The sequence below is a fragment of the Somniosus microcephalus genome, chromosome 27 (genome assembly GCF_052327205.1).
Source record: "Somniosus microcephalus isolate GS21.2 chromosome 27, FLI_Smic_1.0, whole genome shotgun sequence".
Taxonomy (NCBI): domain Eukaryota; kingdom Metazoa; phylum Chordata; class Chondrichthyes; order Squaliformes; family Somniosidae; genus Somniosus; species Somniosus microcephalus.
The window spans coordinates 34,288,141-34,300,875 of NC_141013.1; the positions used below are offsets into that span (position 1 = coordinate 34,288,141).

Below are 12,735 nucleotides of genomic sequence, written 5' to 3' on the forward strand. Positions count from 1 at the left end.
CTTCATAGAATCTTACAGCGCAGGAGGCCATTCAGCCCATCCTGCTCATACTGGCTCTTTGAAAGAGCTATCCAACTTCCATGATCTTTTCCCATAGCCCTGTAGATTTTTTTTTTTCAAGTATATATCCAATTCCCTTTTGAAAGCTACTATTGATTCTGCTTCCACCACCCTTTCAGGCAGTGCATTCCAGATCATAACTACTCCAATGCATTATTATTTTTTTTTAAACTCACATCTCCCCTCTGGTTCTTTTTGACCATTATCTTAAATCTGTGCCCTCTGGTTACTGACTCCCGCCAGTGGAAACAGTTTCTCCCTATTTACTGGTTTTGACATCTGGTGTCAAACTCTAGTGTAACACAAATAATAGTCACCCTCAAAGCATAATGGGGCTATGCAAGTATAAAAATTCGGCAAGTTATTTAATGTGAAATGTGTTCTTGTTAAAGGGATTCAGGAGATGTTCAGGGATTGGTTGTGATATCTGCCTAAAAGCAATTGGAAGTGCGTAATTTCAGTCTCGTGATTTGAGTGTTACGATTAATTTACTGAGATGTAAAAATAAGCAGTAGGATGCGAATAATGTCTGTTGGTGATCACTAAAAAGGTACCAGTGATGAGTACAAAAGCTGTACAGCACCGTTGCACTGCACATCTTTCACTTAAGATAGTCTTCCAGCATATCTTTTTTAGCCCCATGTAATCTTGAGCATATTACTTTAAAACAAGCATCATTTCCACCTTTTACTGAGTTGTCTCAGTCTGACAAGAGCACTCAACATTGAAGGGTCCATTCTGTCCTCATTCTTTAATCAATAGTTTTCACCTGTAAATCTACACAATTTTGGTAATATTGTAAAACCTGACAATCCAAGTCTTACAAAATTCTTCTGCCTGTCACCTGTTTTTCTTCTGCAGCGGTTTTCTAAATGATGAATAATAAATGTACCAAAGAAGCGATCGCTCTCACCCGCCTATATTTCCTTATCAGTAAAACTTTTGTCATGTTTATAAAACAAAATCTCAAGTAACTTTTCTTTCCACTTCCACATCTTGCACAATGCCCTGTAGTGGGGGCACAGCTACTGCCATCCCAGGGCTTCAGCGTCCCCACATAATGAGCTGCTTCTTCACATTCCTAATCTCTGGTCCATTCTTCACTATGCTCCGTTCTATGTAAAGGCAACACATGCAGCTACTCCCTCAGCACACATGTGAATCAGTGCAGCTCGCTGCCCAAGTCTGCTCGATGCTAGAAAATTATGAGGGGCCCAGATAGACTGGATAGGAAGGACACAGATTTAAGGTTTTGGGCAAGAGATACAGGGGGAATGTGAGGAAAAACCTTTTTACGCAGCGAGTGGTGAGGACCTGGAACTCGCTGCCGACAGAAGTGGTGGAAGCGGAGACACTCAATGTTTTCACGGGGAGACTGGATAGGCACTTGAGGGAAATAAACTTGCAGGGATAGAGCAGGGGAATGGGACTGACTGGATTGTTCCACAGAGAGCCGGCACGGACTCGATGGGCCGAATGGCCTCCTTTTGTGCTGTTATGACTCTGACCCATTTCCCTGAGCAGAGAGGTCAAGTGCCAGGGGGCATAGATTTAAAGTAATTGGTAGAAGGATTAGGGGGGAGTTGAGGATGTTTTTCAGCCAGAGGGTAGTGGGTGTCTGGAACTCACTGCCTGAAAGGGTGGTAGAGGCAGAAACCCTCATCACATTTAAAAAGTACTTGGCGATGCACTTGAAGTGGTGTCACCTACAGGGCTACAGACCAAGAGCTGGAAAGTGGGATTAGGCTGGATGGCTCTTTTTTGGCTGGCACAGACACGATGAGCCGAATGGCCTTCTGTGTCGTAAATTTCTAGAATCCTGAACTCTGATATAAAGATACCAAATGTTGATTCCCAAATGAGGACATGTCCCAGCCTTGGGTTCAAACACCTGCACAAAGGAATCAGTGTTCACAAAAGCAACAAAAGCCCTGCTATGCATAGGAGCCTAATGAACAAACACCTGCTTGTTTTAGCAGTGCTGTGGACTGGAGAAGAGAGAGAAGGGACAGAGGGCAGAGGAGATGGAATAAAGAAAAGAACCCCATCTTGAGTGCAGGATGTGATGAGAAACTACATAAATGCACGTTCTTTTTCCGCCTGTACTAACAGTGGGCGGGTTAGTTGTTTGGGAGCGTCGTCAGCCCGTGGTATAAAACAGCTTATCCTCCAACACTCGTATTTCACAAGTCGTTAACAAAACACATAAAGGGGAACTTGAGTTCCTGGCGGGATATGTGGGCGACGGGCCTGGGAGCTGCAGGAGGAGGCCTGCCCCCCTTATAGGGGCCCGGGCCTCGCTTGTATCCCACCGGCCAGCTGCCTGCCCAAAAACAGGCATTCGGAGGCAGTTCGCCAGATTTAGGCTCACGAAGATCGGGTGGCCCAGAAGCCGGCAGTCAGACAGGTCATGGGGTGGGCGGCGGTTTAACGGGTGGGAAGATGGGGAAGGAACCCGAGGCAGTAGTAGCCTAAACATTTTGCGGGGTCTGGAGGAGCACCTTCACACTTGCCTTTCTTGGCCCCCGTCAGGTTTTACTGAGTGGGGCACTGACATTAGCAGCAGTATTATATTAACATTACCGCAGTACAATAATTGTCAGTCACTGGGAAAAGGGTCGACACCTCTTTATCTAACCCCATCAACATATCCTATTCCTTTCTCCCTCGTGCTTATCCACCTTCCCCTTAAATGCATCTATGCTTATTGCCTCAACTACTCCCTGTGGTAGCACTGCCCACATTCTAACCACTCTCTGGGTAAAGAAGTTTCTCCTAAATTCCCTGCTGGATTTGTTGGCCAAGCAAAGCTGTACCGTACAGTGAGCCTGGGTGCGATGGCTCATCTATTCCAGCAGATGGAGCCAATGTCAGTTTTAAATCAGCAATAGTCTGTGGATGGGTGGAATTAAAACGGGAAACTCAACAGAACTCCCACACGCAAAGTGATTTCTGTAGTGTATGTGCTTTAAGTCAGAACTACTTTTTACAGCTCCTGTATACTGTAGTACCGGCAGTAACCACACCGGTATATAAGCTGTGCGCATGCCTCTGTACTCCAGTCTAGAGATTGCCCTCCTCCAGTAAAGACCTGTTATTTGTTATGGACAGCATCCGTGTAATTATTTATCCACTAAACGACGGATCTGACAATTTCTGTCTGCAGAAAACGCTTGTTTAAAATTTGCCGGGAACAAGGACAATACCCCCCCGCCCCACTAAAATTTCTAGGAATGGAGTAGTCCTTTCTCGGCAGATGTGACCTTCCCTCTATCATAAGGTCAGAAGTGGGGATGTTTGCTGATGACTGCAACTCCTCAGATAATGAAGCAGTCCATGCCCGCATGCAGCAAGAGTTGGCCAACATTCAGGCTTGGGCTGATAAGTGGCAGGTAACATTCACGCCACACAAGTGCCAGGAAATGACCATCTCCAACAAGAGAAAGTCTTAACCACCTCCCCTTGACATTCAACGGCATTACCATCGTCGAATCCCCACCATCAACATCCTGGGGGGGTCACCATTGACCAGAAACTTAACTGGACCAGCCACATAAATACTGTGGCCACAAGAGCAGGTCAGAGGCTGGGAATTCTGCAGCGAGTGTCTCACCTCCTGACTCCCCAAAGCCTTTCCACCATCTACAAGGCACAAGTCAGGAGTGTGATGGAATACTCTCCACTTGCCTGGATGAGGACAGTTCCAACAACACAAGAAGCTCGACACCATCCAGGACAAAGCATAAGAAATAGGAGCAGGAGTAGGCCATTCGGCCCCTCGAGCCTGCTCCACCATTCAATGAGATCATGGCTGATCTTCTGCCTCAACTCCATTCACCGGCCCTATCGCCATATCCCTTGATGCCCTTACTAGTCAGAAATCTATCGACTTCTGTTTTGAATATACCCAATGACTGAGCCTCCACAGCCCTCTGTGGTAGAGAATTCCAAAGATTCACCACCCTCTGTGTGAAGAAATTTCTTCTCATCTCAGTCCTGAATGGCCTACCCTTTATCTTGAGGCTGTGGCCCCTGGTTCTAGACTCCCCAGCTAAGGGAAACATTCTCCCAGCATCCATCCTATCAAGCCCTGTAATAATTTTGTATGCTTCAATGAGATCCCCTCTCATTCTTCTGAATTCAAGAGAATACAGGCCTAGTTTACTCAATCTCTTCTCATACGACAGTCCCGCCATCCCAGGAATCAATCTTGTGAACCTTCAATGCACTCTATGGCAAGTATATCCTTCCTTAGGTAAGGAGACCAAAATTGTACACAGTACTCCAGGTGTGGCCTCACCAAGGCCCTATATAATTGGAGTAAGACTTCTTTACTCCTGTACTCAAATCCTCTTGTAATGAAGGCCAGCATACCATTTGCCTTCCTAATGGCTTGCTGTATCTGCACATTCACTTTCAGTGACTCATGTACAAGGACACCCAGGTCCCTTTGAGCATCTGCATTCCCCAATCTTTCACCATTTAGGAAATACTCTGCCTTTCTGTTTTTTCTACCAAAGTGGATAACTTCACATTTATCCACATTATATTCCATCTGCCATGTTCTCGTCCACTCACTGAGTCTGTCGAGATCCCCTTGAAGCCTCTTCACATCCTCTTCACAACTGACACTGCCACCTAGCTTTGTATCATCAGCAAATTTGGAAATGTTACATTTAGTCCCCTCATTGAAATCATTGATATAGATTGTGAATAGCTGGGGCCCAAACACCGATCCTTGCGGTACCCCACTAGTCACAGCCTGCCATCCTGAAAAAAACCCGTTTATCCCTAACCCACTTGATTGGCACCCCATCCACCACCTTAAACATTCACTCCCTCCACCACCGGTGTACCGTGGCTGCAAGTGTGTACCATCTACAAGATGCACTGCAGCAACTCGCCAAGGCTTCTTCGGCAGCACCTCCCAAACCCACGACCTCTTCCACCTAGAAGGACAAGGGCAGCAGGCACATGGGAACACCAATACCTCAAGTCACAAACCATCCTGACTTGGAAATATATCGTCATTCCTTTATCGTTGCTGGATCAAAATCCTGGAACTCCCTCCCTAACAGCACTGTGGGAGTACCTTCACCACACGGACTGCAGCGGCTCAAGAAGGCGGCTCACCACCACCTTCTCAAGGGCAATTAGGGATGGACAATAAATGCTGGCCTTGCCAGCGACGCCCACATCCCATGAACGAATAAAAGAAAAGGTGCAGACTCCAGCTGAGAAGAGGGAAGGTGAACTGTTTTGATTTAAATGCTTCATAGACAGTGGTGGAGTCCAAAACTAGATGTTATAAGTATAAGATAGTCACTAATAAATCCAATAAGATAATTCAGGAGTAAATTCTTTACCCAAAGAGGGGTAAGAATGTGGAACTCACTACCACAGGGAGTAGTGAGGTGAATCGCATAGATGCTTTTAAGGGAAAGCTAGATAATTACATGAAGGAGAAAGGAATAGAAGGATCTGCTGATAGGATGAGCTGAGGAGCGGTGGGAGGTGACTTGTGCGCAGCATAAACACGGCACGGACCAGTTGGGCCGAATAGCCTGTTTCTGTGCTGTAGATTCTATGTAATACTATGTGGCGAAAGTGTGAAACATAATCCCTAGGGAGACAGTGTAGTTAGTGTTTGCAAATTCAAGTGGTCTCAGCAAATTCATATGGGAGCTCGATAGGTATCATTGTAAAAGAAGAAACTGAGGGGTATAAGTGCTTTCAAATTTTGAGACCAGTCTGATGCACCACATGGCCTGGATTTTGCGGTCAGCGGTGAAGGAACGGCGCTCACCATTTATTACGCTTACAGCTGTCCACAAACTTTTTGTGGGCTTTTGCGTGGCAACTTACGGTCATCGGGAGCCCAAAATAGCACGGCGCCCTCTACAGGGGATCTGGGACCTGCGTGAACAGGCAAGCAACAGTGTGTCTTTTCAACCAATCAGATTGAAGAATCCATGTTGAGGCAACCAGAGTGTAAACCAGGAAGTGTAAATTAGAATATTTAATTCAGTGTAAAATCATATACAGAAAGCAAAATAAAGAGGGAAAAATGGGATTGACATAACTAAAAAAAAAAAAAAATTTTTTTAAAGAGCCTCCAACAATAATTAAAAGAAATGAGACTCTACACTTGTAAAATTAAATTTTCAGTCCCAGAGAGGTTGTATGCCAGTAATTAAGACTTACCATGTCATTAAAAATTCACTTACACTTGAAAGGACAAGCCCTAACTTTTTCTGGCGTGTTTAGTGGGTATATACAGCAACGTCGCCCCCTTCATGGGTTTGAATGCCGAGTGTTCGGCGAGGTACCTGAGCTTGTGGGGAGCAGGGCAAATCGGACAGCAACTTTCGGATTTTCATGTTTAACTGCACATGTGCAGACGCCGGAAGTTGCTGTCCAATTTACTCCTGAATAACGGTGAGAACTAATAGCCTCAACATTATTCCTACTGCAAAATCCAAGCCTTTGAGTTTTTCCCCAATCCTCTACATATTGATTTATAATCCAAAGTTGCATCTGCTGTTTTGATCTATAGTCCATACAGTATGGGATCTGTTGAGGGAATAGGCTAGCAGGGCTGAATGCTTTTTTCTTGTTTGTACTGATTCTGTTACTCTGGATAATTTCCTTCTGTTTTCATGTACTTAGTGTGCTCGAGCACACATTATCCAAAACTCATGTCTGCACACAAAAGCCTTCAAAATAAATCTTTATCATTGTTTCCTGTTGCACAACAGAAACTATGACCCAGGAGAAAGCAAAATAACAAGTGAACAGCATCAATTTACTTCATGTGCAAATGTTTCATACTTTCCAATTTCCTTAACTTTCTGAAGTAGCCGGTGTTCAGAGGCATTGCGATTGCGGACTTGGGTTCGACGTCTCCACCTACAACATTGCATCTAGAAGGTCTACCAAGAAACTTGACCATCTCATCTCCCAGTCTGATCACCGAGCAGACTCCACTACATTCTAAAATGGATGGATTTCAATATTGCACGTATTCAGAACCCTGTAGTGGTTTTATATATTAGCCTGTAAATAAAGCTGATCAAGTAGCTTTAGGCTCCACACATTGGTCTGTTAAGTGTGGTATTTTCTACCTTTTGGAGGAAAGAGTGGGATGTCCGCTATGTTTGCCTCTAAGCTAGTGACCTGTACATAAGAACATAAGACATAGGAGCAGGAGTCGGCCATTTGGCCCCTCGAGCCTGCTCCGCCATTCAATAAGATCATGGCTGATCTGATCTTGGCCTCAACTCCACTTCCCTGCCCGCTCCCCATAACCCTTCACTCCCTTATCGTTCAAAAATCTATCTCCACCTTAAATATATTCAATGACCCAGCCTCCACAGCTCTCTGGGGAAGAGAATTCCAAAGATTCACAACCCTCAGAGAAGAAATTCCTCATTTCCAATTTAAAAGGGTGCCCCCTTATTCTGAAACTATGCCCCCTAGTTCTAGATTCCCCGAGGGGAAACATCCTCTCTGCATCTACCCTGTCAAGCCCCTTCAGAATCTCATGTTTCAATAAGATCCCCTCTCATTCTTCTAAACTCCAATGAGTATAGGCCCAACCTGCTCAACCTTTCTTCGTAAGACAACCCCCTCATCTCCGGAATCAACCTCGTGAACCTTCTCTGAACTGCCTCCAATGCAAGTATATCCTTCCTTAAATAAGGAGACCAAAACTGTACACAGTACTCCAGGTGTGGTCTCACCAACGCCCTGTACAGCTGTAACAGGACTTCCCTACTTTTATACTCCATTCCCTCTGTACACTACAATTGGAGGTCAGTTAACCCTGGGCTGCTAACCCACACATGTCATGCATAAGGTTTCAGATCAAAGGAAATAGTTTGCTTATAGATACTGTTTTATGTGGTGAATACAAAGTGAGGGAAAAAGTCTGAACTGCTACAGCCACTTTGTACCAAGTTATGGTCAGTTTTATACCGAGCGCTGCCGCCCAATGACACGGAACTCGCTTCACACTCACAACCGCCAGAGAATCTCTGCAGTATCTGGGAACCCGATTAGAGGCCCCCTCACACTCTTCTATGCAGATACTGGCAGTGTGTTTATCAGTCTCGTTTTTTGAGGGGGGGGGGGGAGGAAACAGTTTGAAAAACGATTTCAATATGAAATTCAGATTTATTGTAATCAGTTTTATTTCAGTTTCGAACCGGACAGCTTTTATTGAACAGATGTGTCATTTCCAAAAGCAAATTCCTTCATTTTACAAAAGTAGTTTATTAAACTTTTTACATTCCTTGCATGTCTTTTTAAAGTGTCAGGTTTTCCATTAATACAAGACCATCACAAAATAGAATAGGCAACAAGTGTTCCTCTGCTCGAATATGTACATCTAAACCTATATACCCTCATATAAAAATATACACAGTATCTGCCAAATATATTGGCCATAAAATAGCGATGCTCTCAAATGAGAGTAAAGGTTTGCAACAAGAAGAAAATCTGTGACAGCGTATTGTGAGCAAACATCACAAATCCCATGGATAAATCGAGGTCAGTGAAAGACTCCAATCCGTCAAGTACTCGTTCTACGCTTTACAGCAGCTGTTCAGCACTTTTTTCCCATCTGCCGCTGTGAGCTTCGTCACTGGTTCAATGCTGTCCCTGATGCTTGCATTCTTTTTGGCTTCTCTGTATGAAGAGAGAAATGAAGACAAATTACGTCACCCGTACACGGTGGCAGAGATATCCAGCCCGCCTCACTGGAGTGCATCACCGTTCAACGATTTGAGTTTCCTCGTTACTATGGAGCTAGCACCTCAACAGGGAATACTTGTAACTGGGTACGTCTTACTGTTGCGAGACATGCAGGGGCCTATTGTGGTCTCAATTCCTGTTGGCCCGAGACCGATTCTTCACCTCCGCTCTTTTAGTTTGGCAACGAGGCCCGGATTCAAATTTCAGATGTTGCGGCCTGGAAGAGTGTGCAACACTGGCAGCAGTCTATGCAGTTTGCCTGGTGATTTTCCCTCCCTCCCTGTGGGGAAGTGCCCAGTCTCAGTGTTAACAGAAGCCCTCTGGGTCTCATGAAGGAGTCCCGTTAAAAATTTCCCAGGAAATTAGGGAGGAACCACTGACAACAACAACAACTTGTATTTATATAGCGCCTTTAACGTAGTAAAACATCCCAAGGCGCTGCACAGGAGTATTATAAGACAAAACAATTTGACACCGAGTCACATATAGACAAATTAGGGCAGATGACCAAAACCTTGGTCAAAAAGGTATGTTTTAAGGAGCATCTTAAAGGAGGAAAGAGAGGCGGAGAGCTTTAGGGAGGAAATTCTATAGACTCTGGAACAGTTCCCATGGATTGGAGGGTAGCTAATGTAACCCTCCACTATTTAAAAAAGGTGGTAGAGAAAAAACGGGGAATTATAGACCGGTAAGCCTGACATCGGTAGTGGGGAAAATGCTAGAGTCCATTATAAAAGATGTACTAGCAGAGCACTTGGAAAACAGTGACAGGATCGGACAAAGTCAACATGGATTTACAAAAGGTAAATCATGCTTGACTAATCTACTGGAATTTTTTGAGGATGTAACTGGTAGAATAGATAAGGGAGAACCAGTGGAAGTGGTGTATTTGGACTTTCAGAAGGCTTTCGATAAGGTCCCGCATAAGAGACTGGCGTGCAAAGTTAAAGCACATGGGATTGGGGGTAAGGTACTGACTTGGATAGAAAACTGGTTGGCAGACAGTAAGCAAAGAGTTGGAATAAGCGGGTCTTTTTCCAAGTGGAAGGCAGTGACTAGTGGGGTACCGCAGAGATCGGTCCTAGGACCCCAGCTATTCACAATATATATTAATGATCTAGACGAGGGAACTAGATGTAATATCTCCAAGTTTGCAGACGACACAAAGCTGGGTGGGCGTGTGTGCTGTGAGGAGGATGCAGAGAAACTCCAGTGCGATTTGGACAGGTTGGGCGATTGGGTAGATGCAGTAAAATGTGGATAAATGCAAGGTTATCCACTTTGGTGGCAAAAACAGGAAGGCAGATTATCTGAACGGCAATAGATTGGCAAAAGGGAAAATGCAACGAGACCTAGGTGTCCTTGTGCACCAGTCGCTGAAGGCAGTTAAGGCGGCAAATGGTATGCTGGCCTTCATAGCGAGAGGATTCGAGTACAGGAGCAAGGATGTCTTGCTGCAGTTGTACAGGGCCTTGGTGAGACCACACCTTGAGTATTGTGTGCAGTTTTGGTCGCCTTATCTGAGGAAGGATGTTCTTGCCATGGAAGAAGTGCAGCGAAGATTCACCAGACTGATACCTGGGATGGCAGGAATGACGTATGAGGAGAGATTGGGTCGATTGGGCTTATACTCGCTGGAGTTTAGAAGAACGAGAGGGGATCTCATTGAAACTTATAAAATTCTAACAGGACTAGACAGACTAGATACAGGAAGGATGTTCCCGATGGCCGGGGAGTCCAGAACCAGGGGTCACAGTCTAAGGATAAGGGGTAAGCCATTTAGGGCAGAGATGAGGAGGAATTTCTTCACCCAGAGAGTGGTGAACCTGTGGAATTCTCTACCACAGAAGGCAGTTGAGGCCAATTCATTAAATATATTCAAGAAGGAGTTAGATATATTTCTTAAGGCTAACGGGATCAATGGATATGGGGAGAAGGCAGGGACAGGGTACTGAATTTGGATGATCAGCCATGAGCTCATTGAATGGCGGAGCAGGCTCGAGGGGCTGAATGGCCTACTCCTGCTCCTATCTTCTATGTTTCTATGTTTTGACACTATGGGGGGAAAAATTTGGTTGCTTTGCACCTCCCGTTAGCACGGGGCGCTAATGGGGCTCAAAGCAACTAGCGCCCGGGAGCAGCGCCGCAAACACCTCCCATGAAATTCAGCGGGAGGTTAGCGGCGGCGGTAACCGACAGCACCCCGCGGCGCTGCGCTGCCGGTGACGACATCATCGCCATGCGCAGCGCCCCGGCCGCAATCTTTGGGAGCGCTCCCTGACTTACCGCCGGACACCATGTCCGACGGGGTCAGGGGGGTCTACCTGCGACCAGGGAGGCGCTATTTAAAGGCGAGGTGCGGGTCGGCCATTTTTGTTGCTGGCCATCTGCCAGCACCTGCCCCCCAACCCCCTCGCGGAGTGCCAGCTGCGTTCCATGAGCCCGGCACTTCGAGTGCCGGGCTCTTTTGCCGGCACTCCCGATCCCTGGGGGCCCAGCTGGGCCCCAGGTCACGCTGCGCAAGGCCCCTCCCCTTTAAGAAGGGGAGGAAGGCCTGCAACACCGCGCCGTGATATTCCCTCACAGCGCCCCAAAAGGGAGGCGGGGCGCTTCCAGTAGCACCCCACTTCCCTCTTGGGGTGCTGCCACTCAATTTCCGTCGCGGGGATGCCAATTTTTCCGGGGCAAAGTTAGCGCCCCAAAGGGGGCACTACTCAATTTTTAGCCCTATGACTATGACCTTACCTGGCCAAATGCAGGACAGCCTCCACCACATTGGTCCCATCCTTTGCACTTGTTTCACAAAACAAAGCATTGTAAGTCTAGAGAAAGATGAAGCACAGATTTACTCTGTAGTGATCCATACACAGGTTGGCCTACAATTTTCATCATGACAACCACTGCAGCGGATTAACTCAGAATGTTGCACACGTCTGGTACCAGACCGCTGAGCTTCTATTTTACAAAACAGGCCACAAAATTCATGGTTAATATGAAGTGAACTGCGTAAAAAAAAAAAAAAATCAATTAACCTGAAAATAGCTCTATATTAAAGACACATTCCTTCGGTATGGAGGGTTCACATGAAGCTAGTTGCTAAATTGTGTTAATGAGAGAATATGTAGTGTGTAAAAATATTCTTACCATAGCTAGTTTCTCTCCGTGGGCAGTCAGCACAGTGCTACGCTGTGCGTGAGGCATTTCATTTCTTAAATCTATTTTATTCCCAATTAAGATAATTGGTGTCGGGATATCGGTAGAATTCTGAAAAAGATATTATTCATTAGCATCGTTTTACTATACAAAGGGGTTAATCTTGTTTTTCGAACCATATACAGTGAAACCTGTAAATTGCAGACACCTTGGGGAATGGCATTAGCTGTCTTTTTTTGTAGGTGTCCTTATTTCAAAATGGTCATTGTATGTACTGTAAAACTTTTCAGTAGAATAGCATCCATAGCGGCAGAGAAACCGTGCTCTTCCTGGGATCGAGCCGTGCGAACGTTCAATCCCAGAGAGAGAGAAACCGCGCTCTCCCTGGGACCGAGCCTTGCGAACGTTCAATCCCAGAGACACAGAAACTGCTCTCTCCCTGGGATCGGGCTGTGCGAGCGTTCAATCCCAGAGACACAGAAGCCGCTCTCTCCCTGGGATCGAGCCGTGCGAACGTTCAATCCCAGAGAGAGAGAAACCGCTCTCTCCCTGGGATCGGGCTGTGCGAGCGTTCAATCCCAGAGACACAGAAACCGCTCTCTACCTGGGACCGAGCCGTGCGAACGTTCAATCCAGAGAGAGAGAAACCGCTCTCTCCCTGGGATCGAGCTGTGCGAGCGTTCAATCCCAGAGACAGTGAAACCGCTCTCTCCCTGGGATCGGGCTGTGCGAGCGTTCATTCCCAGAGACACAGAAACCGTGCTCTCC

At 46.1% G+C, this 12,735-nt stretch overlaps 1 protein-coding gene across 2 annotated transcripts in view; it reads right to left on the reverse strand.

Moving 5' to 3' along the window:
* Positions 1-8,234: 8,234 nt before the first annotated feature.
* Positions 8,235-12,735, reverse strand: part of rasef2 (RAS and EF-hand domain containing 2) — a 94,487-nt gene continuing 89,986 nt past the window's right edge. For both annotated transcript variants that reach the window (XM_085968830.1, XM_085968831.1), the window contains exons 15-17: positions 11,959-12,078; positions 11,560-11,636; positions 8,235-8,748 (exon numbers count right to left, since the gene is read on the reverse strand). In XM_085968830.1, coding sequence (XP_085824956.1) covers positions 8,646-8,748; positions 11,560-11,636; positions 11,959-12,078 — 300 coding nt within the window. In that variant the 3' untranslated portion in view covers positions 8,235-8,645. The remainder of the gene's footprint in view (positions 8,749-11,559; positions 11,637-11,958; positions 12,079-12,735) is intronic.